The 18,793-nt window shown below is 38.3% G+C and overlaps 2 protein-coding genes across 3 annotated transcripts in view; one reads left to right on the top strand and one right to left on the bottom strand.

The window, feature by feature from the left end:
- Positions 1 to 8,057, top strand: part of Gyg1 (glycogenin 1) — a 35,605-nt gene extending 27,548 nt beyond the window's left edge. The window contains exons 6-8 of one of the 2 annotated variants that reach the window (XM_021659958.2): positions 4,745 to 4,964; positions 6,956 to 7,006; positions 7,263 to 8,057. In XM_021659958.2, the coding sequence (XP_021515633.2) occupies positions 4,745 to 4,964; positions 6,956 to 7,006; positions 7,263 to 7,436 (445 nt within the window). In that variant the 3' untranslated portion in view covers positions 7,437 to 8,057. The remainder of the gene's footprint in view (positions 1 to 4,744; positions 4,965 to 6,955; positions 7,007 to 7,262) is intronic. The other variant, XM_021659959.2, reaches the window with a different exon arrangement.
- Positions 8,058 to 11,122: 3,065 nt separating this feature from the next.
- Positions 11,123 to 18,793, bottom strand: part of Hltf (helicase like transcription factor) — a 48,393-nt gene continuing 40,722 nt past the window's right edge. The window contains exons 24-25 of the mRNA XM_021637851.2: positions 16,294 to 16,374; positions 11,123 to 13,126 (exon numbers count right to left, since the gene is read on the bottom strand). Of these exons, the coding sequence (XP_021493526.1) occupies positions 12,977 to 13,126; positions 16,294 to 16,374 (231 nt within the window). The 3' untranslated portion in view covers positions 11,123 to 12,976. The remainder of the gene's footprint in view (positions 13,127 to 16,293; positions 16,375 to 18,793) is intronic.

Here is an 18,793-nt window from a genome sequence, read left to right as displayed (position 1 = left end):
TTTTATAAAAGGTAATAGTGACTTAGCCAACGAATATTGAAAACATAATTCATAAATGTTGATCTCAAGGCCTGGGCCACAGGGAAATGCAGGCCTGTGTCTATTTCCAAATGACACCACTGTTGACATTTAAGAGGAAGACCGTGGGCCCCAGCATGAATGTAGGGAGGTTGCGGGGAGGACCTAAAGATGAGATACAATACACATTCCTACCCACAGCAAAGGACTGGATGGTCTGTGCAGATGGGTTGGATCCTTATTTTCCCACATGCCCCTGGAGGTCCCAGTTCACAGACTGAGGTGCAGGAGGGCATCTGGGGAGGCATTCCATGACTCCTGCTCAGCACGGTCTACGTATGGGTCACTGCGGGCCCAACATACACTACCCACTTCCTGTTCTTATTTTTCCTTTCTCGCCTCAAACTTTGTATAAACTTTATCCTTCTAGGAAAAGTCTTTAGACTATTGGTACTATGTGATTTTCCTATTGGTCACTTCCATTGCAGAATCCTTGACTTTTCTACTTGGATTGACTGTTCATAGGTAAGGATCCACAAATGCCCCTGTCCGACAATACCCTTCAATCCTGAGTGTGACTTTACAGAATAGCTCCTCCTGGTAAAGAGCACTGGCTCTGAGGCAAGATGGCCGGGGTTTCACAGCCTGTTCATTCACCAGCCATGTGACTGATCCTTGCAAATTCTTTAAAGCCTTGCTTTACCTACATAATTGTTTTAGAGATTAAGTAGGTACACAGTGCAAATGCTAAACAGAACCTAGCTATGTACTTCAAAATGTGTCAGCTGACTCCTGAGAGCTGACATCTGTGAACTGTCAAGACAAGTAAGGTAGAAAGAATAGTTACTAATGTTTCAGTATATAATAATTATCCTTGCCACAATCCTGTGATAGTACATTTATATGAGGTACAGACTAATAAAAATGTAAATATCAGTATACAGATTGAGGTTTAGTAGCTGGCTAATACAGAATAAAATAAGTGCTATGGCTTCAGGCAGGGAAGTTCCATCAGGAGTGAATGTATGAGACCTTTGCTTCCTACGTGCACTTTCTTGCATGATAGGGTGACGCTGTGCCTTCACCACTTCCGCAACACACAAACATACACACAGCTGTCACATCTCCAAAACAGAGTCCCTCACCATCACTGAAACACTTGAATTCTGGCCGTTTTCCCCAGGCATTGACAACCATCTTTAATTCCTGCCCCTTCTTTCCTTCCTTCCCTTTTTCTCTCTCTCTCTTTCTTTCTGTTTTTGTTTATTTGTTTTGTTTTGTTTTCAAGGCAGGGCTCCTCTGTGTAACAGCCCTGGCTATCCTGGAACTCTCTTTGTAGAGTAGGCTGGCCTCAAACTCAGAGATTCACCTGCCTCTGCCTCCCAAGTGCTGAGATTAAAGGAGTGTGCTACCATGTCTGGCATAAAGCCTCTTTTGAAAAGCCTACCTATGCTGCCTTGGAACTCACCATAGTCCTTAATGTCAGCATGGCCCAAGTGGCCCTGACTTGCTTCCTTGCACTGATTATTCTTCCGTAACCCATCTTTCTGCAAGGACAAAAGCCTCATGTGAACACTTAACATAGTGCCTGGGATATAATAGTTAGGGCATAAGGATTTCTGTTTAAGTATAGAGAGGGGGGAGGATGGATGGGATGGAGAGAAGGGGCAAGGAAAAAAAAGAAACTGTATAAAATATGGAGCTTGGGATACCATGCATTCATTTTCAAAAGAAACAAAAAACAAAAGGTAAATTAAACAAACCTTGAAGAGGAGCCTTCTTTATCAGCTTTACTTTTTTTTTTTTTCCCATTATCACAGGATAGTTAAGCTCTGGCCTTAGGCAAAATTGTACAACATTGCCACTTAATAGCTGTATGACCTTGAACAACTAAGTCTCTTTTACCTTCAGCTGGGATGTTAATTGAGGCCCATCCAATAGGATGATTATTCCCAACCATGTCCTTACAAAATCTGGACCTACCCCAAACATTACAAAATAAAATTGGGAAGTAGGAAATGTTACCCCTATGCTCTATGCTATTTGGGCTGTACATCTCACTCAAATATGTTGAAGACATAGAGGATAAATCTAAGACTAACTCTTGAACACAGTATATAAGACATGTACCCAGTTTCTGGCTTTGCAGGTGGTACATGGTTGTGTGTTTAGGTACTTAGCTCATCTAATTGTACAGATCCTCAGATGTCATCTGTACAAGCTTGAAGTATCAACCTTTTGTCTCAAACCTCTATCCTCCAACACTGACTGACTCGTAGTGCCTTCTTTACCTCTGAATTCCCAAGCACCTTGGATCCCTGTTTCCCTGTGGTTTTTTTTTTTTTTGTACTTGCCTTTATTTTAACTTTGAGAAAGATTCTCACTAGGTAATTTGGCCTAGACTTGAACTCCTTATAAAGCAGAAGTAGACCTTGAATTGTAAATCCTTCTGCCTTGTTCTGTCAAGCAACCAGGACTATATGCCTGTACAAATAGGCCCAGCTAGTTACTTAAATTCATCACCATCGTTTTTGTGCCTCTCCTAAATGAATTCCTAGGTATTATTTTTTAGATTGGATCTATTCACTTTATTTGTATTTTGAATGCATGTGTGTATGTGTGTCATATGCATACCTGATGTCCAAGCCCTTGGAACTGTCATTACAGATGATTGTGAACTACCATATGGGTACTAGGAATTGAACCCAGGTCCTCTGAAAGAGCAGTAAGTGCTTTTAACAGCTGAGCCATCTTTACAGCCCCTACTGTTTGTTTTTAAATTCATAGATTTCCATCAAGCCAATAAAGGACCAGGCTTAGCTTTTATGCTAAGTTAAAGTTACCATTTGTTCTGAAATTTGGTATTACAAAAAGTTACATGTCAAGAAATGTGCACTGTGACGCTGGAGAGGTGGCTCACTGGTAAAGCCTGTGGTGTAAGCAATGAGCCACTTTTGATGTGAACTGATAGACTAAGATCAGAAAGGAGAGGAGAACCTCCCCTATCAGTGGACTTGGGGAGTGGCATGCATGCAGAGGGAGGAGGGAGGTGGGATTGGGAGGGGAGGGAGGAGGGGCTTATGGGGGGATGCAGAATGAATAAAGTGTAATTGATGAAAAAATAAAAAAAAAAGAAATGTGCACTGTGATGCTGGAGAGGTGGCTCACTGGTAAAGCTTGTGGTGTAAGCAATGAGGTCTTGAGTTTGGCTCTCCAGCATCCACGTAAAAAGTCAGGTGTGGGCATCTGTAACCCAGTGCTGGGGTTACACCCAGCTGTCTCAAAAATCAAGTGGAAAGCAATTAAGAAAGACAGTGAATGTTCTCCTCTTGTCTTTGTACACAGGCACACATGTGCACACACCCACATTACTTCATACATATATATAAACATCCTAAGAAGCCAGAAGAGGTCATTAGATCCCATTGAACTGTGTGTGTTGTGGGGTGCCAAATACGGGTGCTGGGAACTGAACTCAGTTCCTCTGCAAGAGCAGTACATGCTTTTAAGCCCTAGCTACCTCTGCAGACCCACTACTTCCTGCTGATAAGGACTGATGGGTTCCTTGGGATTTACCAAACTCAGCCATCAGGATACCAGTAGTCTAGTCAAACAGCAAAGCAGCAACAGCAACACACATCAGCAGCAGCAGAACGATTCAGCTAGACTCTGCCCCAATGGCACATGTCCATGAAAGCAGCAAGATTCTGCCAGAGCAACACAAGTCGTTCTCCAGAGTGTTTCTCTCTGCAAAGACCAGCAAAGGATGTGAACCAAGCGATGTAAAACCGTAGTGCTGCAAAGGCATAAAAGGCAGAAGGCATTGTCTCACTGCCTTCCATTTAACCCTCTTCAAAGTCCGCACAAGGATGTTTTGCAGCTCACAAAAACCATGCACCTTGCACAGGGTAGTTTTCAGCTAACCAACATCATGTGCCCTCTCATGGGGGGGGGGGGGGGCTGTTTTCCACAGGGGGAAAACATTCCCACTTCCTACACTTGGGACCAAAACAAAAAACTGTATTCACATGACACAGCTGTCTGTAGACAATAATGTACTACATATTTCAAAATGCTAGATCTTTCAAAGTTTTTGCCAAAAGGAAATGATAGATTCTTCAGTAAATGTATGAGTACATTGATCTAATTTTGCAATGTGTACACATATCAAAACACTACATTAGCCACTAAGTATTTATTATTTGATGTCCTGGCAGGACAGAAGAGGCAGCTTTGATCCATTCTTAGCTGGAATTGGAGCCCGGCCACAAATTTGGCACAGATATCCTATGTTTCCAGTTCTGAAACATAAACAAAGAGGTTCACAAGGCAATCGCATTTCTGTCTTAACACTGGCCAAAAAGTCATATGACCATGTTTAGTATGAGGTAGGAAGTGCAACCTCTCTCCAGAGGAAGGGCAACGTATTCATTTACTGTTCATCGACTTACCCAACCTGGGTGTGGAGTGCTTCTGGTTTGAATAGAAGCAACACAGCACAGTTGCTGTGACATCGTGATGTCTGCCACTTTGCAAACATGTCTCTTCAGAAGAGCTTAGCTCCTGGAGGTAGAACATGACCATTTTCAAAGTGTCTCCTGTCTTTACAGTGTGGTTGTCTTTCCAACCGCTGCCACACGGTGGAAGGTGCACCACTGAGGCCTCCCACGGGATAAGGTGCTGATGATCTGCTGCAATTCACTCTTTTTATCTGCTTGCTTGGCAGGTTTGGCACAAATGCCAAAGTTGTACACTTCTTGGGACGAATCAAGCCATGGAATTACACTTACAGTCCCCAAACAAAAAGTGTCAAATGTGAATCCCAGGACCCAAGCGTGTGTCACCCAGAGTTCCTGAACCTGTGGTGGGACATCTTCACCACCAGTGTCTTACCCCTGCTACAACACTATGGCCTTGACAAAGATGCCTGCTCCAGTCTAATGATGGTAGGTTCCGTGTTTCACTTTCAGGAAATAGCAAAAAACTTGCTATCTTGGTAGCACTCATCAATTCTTAGTAGTTTGTTAAATAGAGGTAGGGCTCTGTGGGGAAAACTGTGACCATCTTAGAGCCAGGAAGTGGTAATACCACAGAAACAGCAAATGTAGACTGTGTGGCAAATTTCATTAAATCTGAGAATATATGCTTTTGGTAGTCTATACATTCACCATTGTAACTGAATTCTTGGCTTATTCATCATAAAAACAATGTTTAGGTGATTCTTAATACTGTAAATCTATATGAAGAGTGGCTAGGACAGGCATGTAGCCTAGGAGGGGAACGCTTACATAGTATGTGCAAGTCCTACCTTCTCTCTCCAGCGCTGGGTGGGAGGGGTGGGGAGAATGTCGCATTTAAGGTTTAAAACTTCAAGCCATTAAATATATCTTGTATTTGCCGTCTGCTTAGAAAAATGAACTTTCTGTGTCAATCACAACAATAGGAATACACTAACTTTCTGTTTTATTCCCCTAAGATCGTAAAATGATCCCTTTGTGAGAGGGAGATGACACCGTAAATTTTGTAACAACCTTCATTAGCATGTTTTCTGGTTTTAAAGGTACTTTTCTGAGGTTTGTTCTTCATGCTGAATTGGAAGAAGATGAAGAATGTTACTTTACATATTAAGATACAAACACACACACACACACACACACACACACACACACACACACACACCAAAACCCAACTGAGTAAATGATGAGGTAATGCTCAATGTAGGGATGAGAAAGGGAGAAATAGCAAATTCTTCCTAGTCAGTACTGTGTGTATCCTAATACCTGTCCACAGAAGGGCCTAGCAGCACAGAAAGTCCTTAATACAACTAGGCCATTCAGCTCTGTAGTTATTGTTAATATCCCCTTTATAAAGAAATTATAAGGCTTAAAAAAGTCACAAAAACTTTACTATTGTAAAGGATTACAATAACATCTAGGGCTCAAACCCATTTCTGAAAGACTATGATCTTTACGAAAATTTGATCTGCAAGGCCAATAATTAAGTATAGCATTTGATAGCAGGAGAAGGGAGAAATTTTTTAATTAAATACTCATCTACTTTGTTAGCTCCATATCAGGCTTGACCTCAGGGCCCTGTCTCTTAGGGATGTTCACTGTAAACTCTAGTTACGGTGCTGTGAGGTAGAAAATGAGAGATGACAATGTCTTTTACACCTTTGTTGCAAGTAGAAGGCAAAGGGAGAACTGATCTGCTGTCCGAACTTCCTTGCCTTGCCTGTGCTCTGCTGATGTTCGGTGCCTAAACCTCCTTGGAGCTTCCGTACATGGATTAACAGTTGTTCATGTCAGTAAACTTCTGTACTAAACTTCTGTACCTAAACTTCTTGGAGTTTCAGTGCATTTAAATAACCTCTACAGTTTTACACATCAGTAAAAACCCTTTACCTAAACTCTTGGGAGTTTCTGTATACTCACACAATATACTTATTTATGCCAGTAAACCAAGTACACAAAAAATGTTCCACCATTTTTTTTTTCTGTTAAAAGCATTACCTATTTTTATCCATTCTTTTTCTTGTAAGACTTCCGGTACCCACTTAGCTCAGATGCAATCAGAATCTAACTTAAGGTAGAATAGATTTGCTGCATGTATCAAGAAAAGGTGAAGATGGGAAACAGAAACAGTTGTCTAAAACCAAGCAAAGTATCAGAAGCTCCAAGAATAGATGCCACTTGCAAATCAAATGAAAGCTTGGACAGAAAAATTGGCACAGCCTCAAACCTCTTAGCTTCCCTTCATAGAACAGTGACTTGAGTATGCACTCTGTCCCTCTGGGTAAGTTCTCCACGAAGCGCAGTATCTGAGGAATCATTTTGTTTAAGTTCTCAACCTTTCCAAGCCCACATGGATCAAGAATTTATCAAGATTTGTGTTCCCTTGTCCGTCCATCTTACGCTTTCTACTGAACTGTTTGCAGCTTTCAGACTTGGTCTATACACTGGCTTTCTCTTGTGGCTTCTGTAGAAAGGTATGCAGAACTTAAACATTAACCCTAATTACTTTGTTCTCCCAATGTTTTCACTGAGTCAAGAAGTCTTCATTTTCTTAGGGAAAAAAAAAATCATATGGCCCTTGTATTCTTGTCTTTTGTTTGTTTGTTTCATGTAATGCTTTTCAGTTTTTGCATGATGACTCATTTTGACTTTTCTCATGTTCTGTTTATTGCACTCTTTAAGTTCATGAGAACTTCAGCTCTTAAGGTGACTCTGATGACTCTCTTCTAGGAACATGTCTCAGGAGCCTTGTCACACCTGTCCCTTGGGGAGGCCCCAGCTACTCCACAACCTTCTATGTCCTCAGAAGAAAGGAAGGAGCGGTGGGAGCAGGGCCAGGCTGATTACATGGGAGCAGATTCTTTTGATAACATCAAGAGAAAACTTGACACGTACCTACAATAGAAGCACTGCCATTTCCCCGTGGACACCTCCATGTCATAGGCACGTTTCTGATACTTAGTATGTGAACTCTGTTACAATTGTTAGAGGCTTTCACTAAACCTCATCAGATAAAGGGTTCTGGCAGGACAACAGGTGAGAACTGGGCAAGCGTTATGAAGCAGTAATTCTGTCATATGGATAAGTGTTCTGTTTAACCCTAGACTTTTTCAGAAACTCTTTTGATTCTTCAGTTGCCAATGTGTGTGATAAAGGAAAGCCAACATTAAGCTACTAAGATGGTTCTCTCAAGTGGTGCAAAACTTGACTCTCCCATCTATCTCCCTTCAAAACAAGATATGACATTTTCCCCTATTTGTTGCACTCTTCACTAGCCCTGCAATTTAGAAGTGCTCAAAGCCTGTCAGAGGGGTAATTCCATGTCAGGCTAACGTGGCCTTTATTAACACTGTGGAGTGATTCATACGCCTATCAGCTAGTGTTAGTTCACCAGTTTTCTATGCACCATGAAGGCAGCATGCGGACTTGCTCTTTTTTTGGTTCGGTCTACTTGAAAATTGCAGTGTGCTCTCTGATGGTACCTGTGGTAGCACCATGTATAACAAATAAAGATTTATTGACATACCTTGGTTGTTTAAGTACTTCTCTACCTCACCCGTGAAAAATGTCATTCAGTAATTTTTCAAATTTGTGTAATTAGTTTCAAAAATACAAACCGTCATACTGGTATATGCTTTAAAAAATTATTTAGGGAGACTTAAATGTATTCTCCAGTGATTGTGACAGGACTGACCAGTGGAGAAAAGTGAGATGAAAGGTAGCCTGCCATACATTGAATCCCTTATGAGTATGCAGATAGTTTGACTCGTGAAACCTTAAAATTACCAGGCCGTATCAGTAATTAGTATACTCAGCAATCTTTCAAAATTAACGGATTCAATCCTGGACCCATGGTTTCTAGTGTTTTAGCCAAAACAATACAAAATAACTTTGTTAAACTTCTGGGTGCCTAAGCCTCTGCATTCCTTCAGTTACCTGACAGCAAAGACCCACGGCATCAACAGCATGTGGGCTGCAATGGGTGGCAAGCTGTGAAGGTGGTGCCTAAAACAGTGTTGTTAAAAAAAAAAAAAATGAAGATCCCAACCGTTCTATTTTACCAATAAAGAATCCGGAGCCAGATGCCAGGCTGAAAACCTGCTACCTCAGAGAGGCAGAGAAAGCAGCCAGCTGACCTTCCTTCTCCTCACATCCCAATGGAAAAGGCTACAAAGGCTCATGAGCTCTGCTGACACCACAGGAGGAAAAGGCCAAAAAACCCACGGCCAGAGGCTTGCTAACTCAAAGCCCAAAAAGCCTGAGAGCTAAAGCTCCTACTTCTCCACTCAAAGTCTTTCCTGCTCTTTAATCCCTGTCAGCTGGTTGCTTGTTCTATCTTTTGACTTAGGGTTAACTTTATTAAATCCTGTGTACAGTGGATAAAAGGTGTGTGCTAGGGATGGCTGAACCACACCATAACCACCTGTTTACAATAAACAGAAAATCCTTGGATTAAAGGTGTGTGATAGGGCTCAAAAACACCAAGCAAGAAGCGGCTTTACAGTTCACAATTTGGGGGGTCACAATGGGATCAAATATGCTGCAACAAAACAGAATTTTATAACCAAAACAAAGTATCACAAATAGTTCTGCTGAAGGAAATAGAGACTATCAATGAGGAAAACAAGATTGAACTGACAAAAGCTGCAAGGGCTTTTATGGTCCCTACTTTCTTTTCTGTAGTATCTGTAGATATTCCTTCTTGGTATGGCTGAATGAATACACAGGGTTTGGATACCTAAAGACAAAAATGACTACAAAGCAACTCAGAGGCTGGTTATAAGAACTCCTTATCTTACTTATATTAGTGGTAGAATGTCTCTGAGACTCTTGGACTGTTAAGACAATGAGTTGCTATGATTTTCAAGTACAAGAAATATTTACCAAAAGGACTAAAGTGCCTCTGCCACTGGTCATACCATTGTAATAATGGAATCACAGACCTCTTATAGCTAATCTGGCTAAGTCATATACTTCTTCCTTTTTGGCTTCTGAGTCTCTGCTAGAGATAAAATCCCATCTTATTTTCGTGGCTAAGCATTATGTGATCCAAATACAGTGTATGGGAAACAGTATGATTGAATATTTATGGGTTGGTTGGTTTGTTTTATAGATGAGGCTGGCTTTGAATTTACAGAGATCTGCCTGCCTCTGCCTTCCTGAGTACTGGGATTACAGCCCTGTGCCACTGCAGCCAGCTATAACAAAACTACTCTGTTTTTTGGTTTGGTTTTATTTTATTAATGTGAGCGTGCTCTGTCTACATGTACACCTATATGCCAGAAGAGGGAATCAGATCCCTTTATTGATGGTTGTAGTAGTTGGGAATTGAACTCAGAACCCCTAGAAAAGCAGTCAGTATTCTTAACTATTGAGCCATCTCTGCAGCCTGAAAATATTCTATAATTTAGAAAGGATTTAAAAAACATCAAATTCTGTGAAATCAAAAACTAAATTGCCATTTGTTCCCTATTTTAAATATAGCAAAGAAAGTAAGCTTTAAGGTGAAAAAGCTTACATGATGTTTACATTTTACATTAATAGGTATTGAGTGAAGTCTGTAGTTAGGAACAGTACACATTTATCACAAAACAATAAATATGAAGGCGTATCAACCTATCAGGTGCGCTGTTACCAAGGAACACCATTTCTTTGGTAGATGTCATCTTTCATCACCTTCATCTTTCAAAGACGCTTTAAAAAAAGTGAGCTATTTCCTTACTGAAAAATATTTTTAAATTGTTTCCAGACAGCTACATATCAAAATACCCCTTCAAAACTCTGCACACTTATAAGATATATATATATATATATATATATATATATATATATATATAAAGTACTAACTCAAAATTATAAGGTGGAAATTTATGGAAGGGAAGTGATCAATATACTCACTAGTAATAAATTATTAGTAGGATTATTTCTAATCCTAAAGTATAATGTCAAATGCAAATTCTCTAATTTATTACACATGGTTATTATAACTCCATCTGCTCTCAAAATCAGGAAATTAAATGAAACCCAGTATTTTAAATCAATGTTTTTATATAAACTTTAAATATACCTAAGATCTGAATGAACATTTCAATAGTTGTACAAAAATTGAATATAAATAAGTAAATTATAGTAACACTTTTTAAGTTATTTATTTATTTATGCATGCATGCTCTGTCTTCAGAGACACCAGAGGAGAAAATCAGATCCCATTACAGATGGTTGTGAGCCACCATGTGGTTGCTGGAAATTGAACTCAGGACCTCCGGAAGAGTGATCAGTGCTCTTAACCGCTGAGCCATCTCTCCAGCCCCTACAGTAACACTTTTAAAAGTGATTCAATGAAAAATTGTGTAATGAACGTCTTTATAGAAGTAAGATGGGGGTTGGAGAGATGGCTCAGTGGTTAAGAGCACTGTTTGCTCTTCCAAATGGCCCCGGGTTCAATTCCCAGCACCCACATGGCAGCTCACAACTGTCTGTACTAGCAATTCCAAGGAATCTGACACCTTCACATATAAAATAAAATAAATTATTAAAAAATATTTTTTTCCTGTTAAAAAGAAAGTAGTCACTAAACGATGACAAAGATAAAATTTTTAGACTTTTATTGATTTTTAAATTTAAAGAGAAATTCCAGTTGGAGACATATCTGAAACACAGCATTTTCAGGACATTTCTAAGTAGTAAGACAGCACATTGTAAAATTTTTCATTCCAGTGGTTTATATATCATAAATTAGCTTTTTTATCAACACCACTTGATATACTAAACACAAATCGTTTGACAGATTGGTTGCTCTGAATGTTTTAGAGCACAGCTCTGCAGTTCTCTGGGTAAGAAGCACACCACCTTAACTTCTGTGTCAAGTTTATTTGTAATTAAAATGGGGAAAGTGGGTTCCTTTCTTGTTTGTTTGAGCCAAAACCAGTTTATACTTAACCTCACTGTATGTGGGAACTAAAGAACTCTAATTCCGTATGAGATGAGATTCAGTGTGTGTGTGGCACTATTCCGCCAGGTGAACAATCTCTCGTGGGCTCCTGACACTAGCAGGCCAAACCCAGTTATTCCACTCTCAGCCCTGCAGAAGTCCTCCTCACAACCACACCCGCCTTGCCTGCTGCTATGAGAAACAGGACTGAGAAGACGTCTGCTGGCTAATCCTGTTCCCTTGGAGCAATAACAGGTTGGGGAGGATTTAGTGGGTAAGATAAATGGTATACACTTTAAAAGGTTATCTGTCATCTCTTTTAGTCAGTCTCTTGTAGTATAAATAACATTTCAAATGTTCTTCAGTCTGTATCATGAACCATGAAGCTTTCTTAGTCATCTCCTCGCTGGATTAAAAAAAAAAAAAATCTACAGGACAATACAGCTACTGATTATCTACCCTGACTGTTTCAAATATGACTCAAAGTCATCTATAATTCCGTGGTAACAAAAGGTAAGATAAATGAATGGATCAGTTAGTAAAATTCCAAAATTAAATTCTGATTCTCTACACACATTTCTATATCCAAGGTTAAGATGACTTTAGGAGTTGAAATGATTTTGGAGGTCATCCAGCCCAACTTCTATCCTGATTATCAATCTTCTCACATATAGTACTAGTCTTCTGTATTATAAAAACTTACAAAGTTACTTCCAAAAACCTACATAAATAAAAGCATTTATAAAAAATATATATTTAAATTACATTATTTAAGCATTCAAAAAAAAAAAACAAAACAAAACAGAATGATTCCTCACCCCTACAAACTATTTACATGTCATTCTATCATTACAGTTTAAGTAATGAACGCAGTACCACTTACTAAAATGAACATGCAATGCTTTGATATAGTCCCTAATGTTTTCTAAATACACACTGCAAGTCAAATACATAAGTTATATGTCAATGAATCTATAAAAAACTTTCAATTAACTTGCTCCCTGAACTTTCATTTAAGATTTGACTATAGATGCAACTAGTTTTTGAACAGTCAATAAAACCTTTCTTATGTCCTGTATACATGTTTGTTAACAATTTACAAGGACCATGAATCCACTGAATCACTAATCAAAGGCTTTGGTGAATAATTAAATATTTCCAGCAAAAAAAAAACTAACCCAGTGATCAAAAGTATAAGCTTCGAGCACACTTAATTATGAAAATGTGGAATACATGGGTAATGTAGGCAAATACTCAGCAAAGGCATTACGAAAAGCTGGAGAGCAAAGAAACTTGAAAACATCTTTCAGGCCACTTTAACATGGAACTTACTGCTGTCTGAAGCGTCACTAAAAACAGGCTCATTCATACACAGATTTGTCAGCAACACCACTTTATTAATATAAAGTATGCCCACAGAGAGAGTATTCTCTAGGTCTCATTTTTAAATCTGTACTTTTCATCTGTAAAACTTGAGTACCTGTTCAAACTGACCTTACAAAAATCCCACAAATTATAAATCAATTAAAGTTCTGATCTCATTGATTTTAGCTTGCTTCATTTCATTAGCATCATTTTTCGTTCCAAAAGCTCCAGCTGCAAGTTCTCTTTTGGTGTTTTGTATTTTCAACATATTTTCTTCAACAGAATCCTTCACAATGAACTTCAAAAAGAAAAATAAGTGAAGTTAATTAAGAACTTTTCAGGTAACAAAATGAAGTTTTTTGATGCTCTTAAAAAAAAAAAAAAGTAACTAAGAACATAAGATTATTCCTGAACCAAGGATGAGGATGCTAACAACATTGTCCACTAAAGTCAAAGAATAAACTGGAGACATGGTAAAACAGTAACAGTAACACATCACCTTTAAAAGAATTTATATTTCAACAATATCCACATTTTAAAAGTGAAATAATTTTACACACACACACACATCTTTCAATCTTCTTTTCAGGCCAGTACACAATGGAACTTATTTCTATTTAAAGTATAATTAAAAACAGATTCAGCTATAATCCAGCTTCTTCTGTTCTTGCAGTAACTTGGCCATTTTATAGTACTTGTCGGGAATACTCTGTTATTTCACGTTAATAGATATATGTGTATATGGTTTTTAATTACTCTCCTTTTCTCAACATGCAGTGAGGCTATTTAGAACATATGCAAGAGCTGAGCATGGCTTCCCTTTCTCATCCAATGTCATTTCTCACACATGTGGCTGGAAGCACAGAAATCACACCATCCTCCACAATCACCACACCAGAACTCACATACACAAATTATATAGGTATTCCCATAGCTAGAATATTACAAAAATAAACTTAGCATTCTATCAAGAGTCAAATAAAAGTCTTTAAGTACATGAAGAGGTACATGTCAATGTGGCAACAGATGATTAAGAAACTCAATAAAATTCATTTCAGATAAGAATCTTAAAAAGTAACAACAAGATCTTCACCTAGGAATATTCATGATCTCTAGTAAAGCCTTCCCAGGAAATCATTTAATGTGAAGTAACAAAGTATTTCTAACAAACACTAAAATATCCTAGATATTGCAGAAACAAAGAAAAGCTGTATCACAGAAATTTACTGACATACATTTAAAAACTAGATACACTACTTAATGCAGAAACACTTCTTACTGCTAAAGATGACAGTTATCAGGGAAATTATAAATTTAGTATATCCTAAGCAAGATTCCACAAGTGGGATATAATGGTATAGCGTCAAATTTCCGTAGCAATAGCGACAACTAAAAAAAAAAAATTGAAATGAACATCAATGAGAACACTGTATCAGATATCTAAATCAGTTTGTAGACTTAGTCAGTACACCTAAGTGAAGCTGCAAAAGCTGTATTTAAAAAGCCAAGCATGGTTCAATATGCTTACACTACTAGTGCTGGGGAGGTGGAGGGAGGCAGATCTCTAGGATTCGCTGGCCGGCCAGCCTAGTCTATTTGGTGAGTGTTCCAGGCCAGTGAAACCCCATCTCTAAAAAGGTATGCTGTGCTTGAGATACAACACCCTAGGCTGTCCTCTGGCCTCCATGTGCACATAACTGGTCACACACTCATGCACACAAACACGCACACACAAACATACTTTTGTTCTGAAGTTATTTTTATTTGTGTGTGCTTGTGCGTGTGTGTTATGTGTAGGATGAGAGCCAGAAGCTGACCTTCTGGAGCTGGAGTTTTAGGTAGTTGTGAGCTGCCTGACCTGGCTGATGTGAACCAAACTTAGGTCTTCTAAAAGAGCAGCAAGTACTCTCAACTCTTAAAGCCATCTCTCCAGTTAAAAAGTATTATTCTGAGAAAAGGAAGACATCAAGGAAAGAGAATGAACTTAAAATAGACACCTATATATATAATTTCTTCTAGTAGAAAAGACTTTTCAAAGCAAAACAAACTCCAGAACCACAAAAAGTGACAGAACAGCAGCTTCTTCTTTTGGAAAAGGAATAAACATAGAGGCATTTCATAAAAACACATCTTCCAAAAGAAACATAAATACAGAATGACTTTTCATAAGTGCAATTAAAGCCACAAGTCCTAAGACATTAAAACCTAATATAAACAAAGAATACTTTGAAAAAGTAAAGGGTTCTCATAGTACTCTGTAACTACAGAAAAAAAAAGGCCTTAGAACATGTTTAAATAAAAACAAAACAGATTTGAAATCAGAACTTTAAAACTTTTTCTTGACAAAAAGCTCAGAAAATTTACATTTAAGAGCTGGAGATAAACCATTCTCAAGATATACAATAAACTAAAATCAAAATACAAAAAGTCTCTGAGTATAAAACTGTTTACACTACAAGCAAAAAAAAAGAAGAAATGAAAATAGTTCACAGAAGAAAAAAACAACCATGAGTAGCAGACATATGAACTATGTTTAAGGCCTACATGTAAGGTAAATGCAAATGAGTGCATGTGCATTCGCTTATAGCCACATAAATTTACATCACTCCTACATTATAGAGACTATTATAATGTTTGCTTTTGTTCTGTAATGCTGGCAATCCAACTCAAGGCCTCCTGTAGGCTGGATTGGCATTCTGTCCATTAGCTCCACCTCCAGCAACACCACATGGCCTACACTGAATACAACCTGAAGTTATTTACTAACAATTCTAGTCCCCAAGTATAGTTTTGTGGATCTACCGTGAAGAAATACTGGTATATGTACATAAGAATATATGTACAGCAACCTTTTATGACAATGCTTTGTATTACAAAGCTTAAGACTATATAGATCTGTGTGCAGGTGCCAATGAGGATTCAGATTCACAGACAAAGCAGAAGGGTGGTTGTGAGTGGCTGGTTGTGGAGAGCAATGGGGGGTATAAAGGAGTACAAAGTATAGAATGAGTACAGGATTCGGCTAGGTGGTACACGAGAAGTTCTGTAGATGGATGGTGACAGTGAGTGCACACTGAATATTCCTAATGGAAATTAACTGCATGCTTAAAATGATGGCTGAAATAGTCAATGTGTACATATTTACCACAGTAAGAAAGTGCTGATCTAAATGCATACAGACAGTAAATATTCAACACGTTTAAGGGAAAAGAATATATTATAAAATAATAAAGGATTATCTCATTTTCTTTCAAAAATTTTTAATGTTGAGATATATACATGAATTAGAATATAACTACAGAAAAAATAATCTTTGAACATGTTTGAAACTATGAAGGAGGAAAAAGGATGAGTTTTACATTTTCTACACGATTCTACTTCAATTGTGGCAGTAATGTATGCATATATTCCTGTGTTACTTTTAAAAGCAAACATATTCTTAAAATACTAACTGTAGAAACTCACTTTTGTGATGATAACCTCTTGCTTTTGGCCAAGTCGATGGCATCTGTCAAAGCACTGGTCTTCTGCAGCAGGATTCCAGGCCTAGGGAGAACATAACTGCATTACTAGTGCTCTGTTGTATGAGCCTTCTGCACTTCACCTCAGTATCTGTGTATGCCTCCTTTTCTAATTAAATTCAAACAATGACTTATAAATGTACCTGAAAGAAAGCTATTTCCCAATCACTATGGAGACAGGCAGCCTTTTCCCCATAAACTGCATTCTATCTACTTCACAGTAGCTGAGAATCTTATCTGAAATGTTTTAAGACCTGTGTTTTAAAGTTCAAATTTTCAGATTTTGGAATGTTTGCATGGATCCATAATCCAAAACCAAAAGTCCAAAACTTTTTGAAGTTCACAACAGTACTCCAACAGATCCCAGTTTTGGAGCATCTCAGATAAGGATTTGCAGGCTGTACCCAGCACAAGCCTGATAGGTGTGGCAGGAACAACACAATAACCTGCCAATTGATCAGAGCACCTCTGACTTTGCAGTGTAAAATGCAGTTCTGCATTCTCTAGGATGGTTTAAACGTTCACACAAAAGATGTCACTCTTGGGACCCCATATGAAAAGTTTCTCCTCTTTTGCTGAGCATTGGTTTCTTGATATAATTTCTGCTTTTCCCTACTGATGAAATATAAACACAAAAAAGCTGTTTCAGGCTTGTTGATACAACTATATATATCTGTGTTTGAAATCAGCTGGACTTGAAAGATGTGCTTTAAAGTACCTGAGTTCTGTCTTAAGCTCAAGAAATGATGCACTAAAGCAAAAGAACCAGCTACGGAGTTCTTCAATAGCAGGCAAATGGCTTAAAAAATAATAATGTATTTATTAAAAATAATAATGTATTATTATTGTCATCTTTGCTCAATGATTAGGCAGTAATGTTGGAGAAACTTTACAGGCGTATCTCACTGCATGCTAATATGTATGAGGAAAACCCAAGAGGTCACAACCAGACACAATGAACTAAGGAATGCTGAGAGTGAGAGAAATAGTCTTCCTCAAAAAGTATATCAACTGGTTATCCAATATCAAAAGGTCAGCCCTGATCATGTGACATTATATAACAAATGACATTTTATAGGTTGTATTTATGCATTTAGGAATATATACACAAATACATATATGTTTATAACAATTAATGAAAAGGGCCATGAACTTAAAAGAGAACAAGGTACATCAGAAGGTTTAGGAGAAGAAAAGGGAAGGGAGCAATGATATAATATCAGGAAACTAAAAAAAACAAAAATTAAAAACTGTAACAGCTGTCAAGATAACTAGTACATCGCTTCTCATGGTGGCACACACCTTTAATCCTAGCACTCTAGAGGCAGGGGCAGGCAGATCTCTGAGTTCAAGTCCCACATATCAAACTCCACCCTGTTTCAAAACAAAATTAAATTGGGGGCTGGAGAGATGGCTCAGTGGTTAAAAAGCTGCTCTTTCAGAGGATTGGAATATAGTTCTTAGCACCCCATTCAGGGATTTTCCAACCACCAGTAACTCTAGCTTCAGGGTATCTGAAGCTCTCTGCCTGGATTTGTCAGACATCTGCTGTGCACACTGCAGATACACACACATAAACATAAATAAATAAAAGTTACTAGAAAGTGTAAAATCTGAAGCTTCTTAAAAATGAATGCAAGGGTTATAGGTGGCTCAGTGAGCAGTATGAGAACTCGCTGTGGAAACATGAGGACCTGGGTGTGAAATCCCAAGTACCGATACAGAAGCTGGTCCGGGCCCCATGTGCTTGTATCACTGCTGGGGGACAGAGACAAGCAGATTCTAGAAGACAGCTGACCAGCAAGCCTGGACAAAATGGCAAGCTTCAGGTTCAATAACAGACCCTGTCTTGATGGAGTAACATGGAGAGCAACAAAGACAGACAGACAGCGTCCTTCCCTGGTCTACACACTCACTTGTACAGGCAGGCACATTCACATACACATGTACATACACACGAACCACAACACACGAACCTGAAAATAGTATTTGTGACTAAAGGTACATTTACACAGCAAGTACTAGCTGAAAACAGAAACAATCATAATTCACATACAGGTGAGGTTTATAGTCATGCTTAAGCCGTTATGTTCTAAGTTCCCCTGAGGTCTAAGAAAAGGAATATGTGTGCTCTTAATTTGCTGATGACTTAAACTGTGTGTATTTCCAGTATAGGAGATTGACTTCAGGATATATCAGTTTTCTACAACTTTTATGAATTACTTGTATTTCACAGATATTTTAAAATTAATGATACCAAGAGATTAAATCAGCTTTTTCTATTCCCTGTGTTTTACTCAGAAACAATGATAAAACCTGGCAATATATTTCTGGTATAGCTACCAGAAATCCAAATTATTTCACAATATAAAACATAGAGCACTCATTTGCACATGTAATGATTAAAGAGGTAACCAGATTTATCAGGAATTCATGGTGTCCAT

The sequence above is a fragment of the Meriones unguiculatus genome, chromosome 2 (genome assembly GCF_030254825.1).
Source record: "Meriones unguiculatus strain TT.TT164.6M chromosome 2, Bangor_MerUng_6.1, whole genome shotgun sequence".
Taxonomy (NCBI): Eukaryota; Metazoa; Chordata; class Mammalia; order Rodentia; family Muridae; genus Meriones; species Meriones unguiculatus.
Note: the sequence above shows the minus strand (reverse complement) of the source record. Positions and strands in the feature narration are given on the sequence as shown.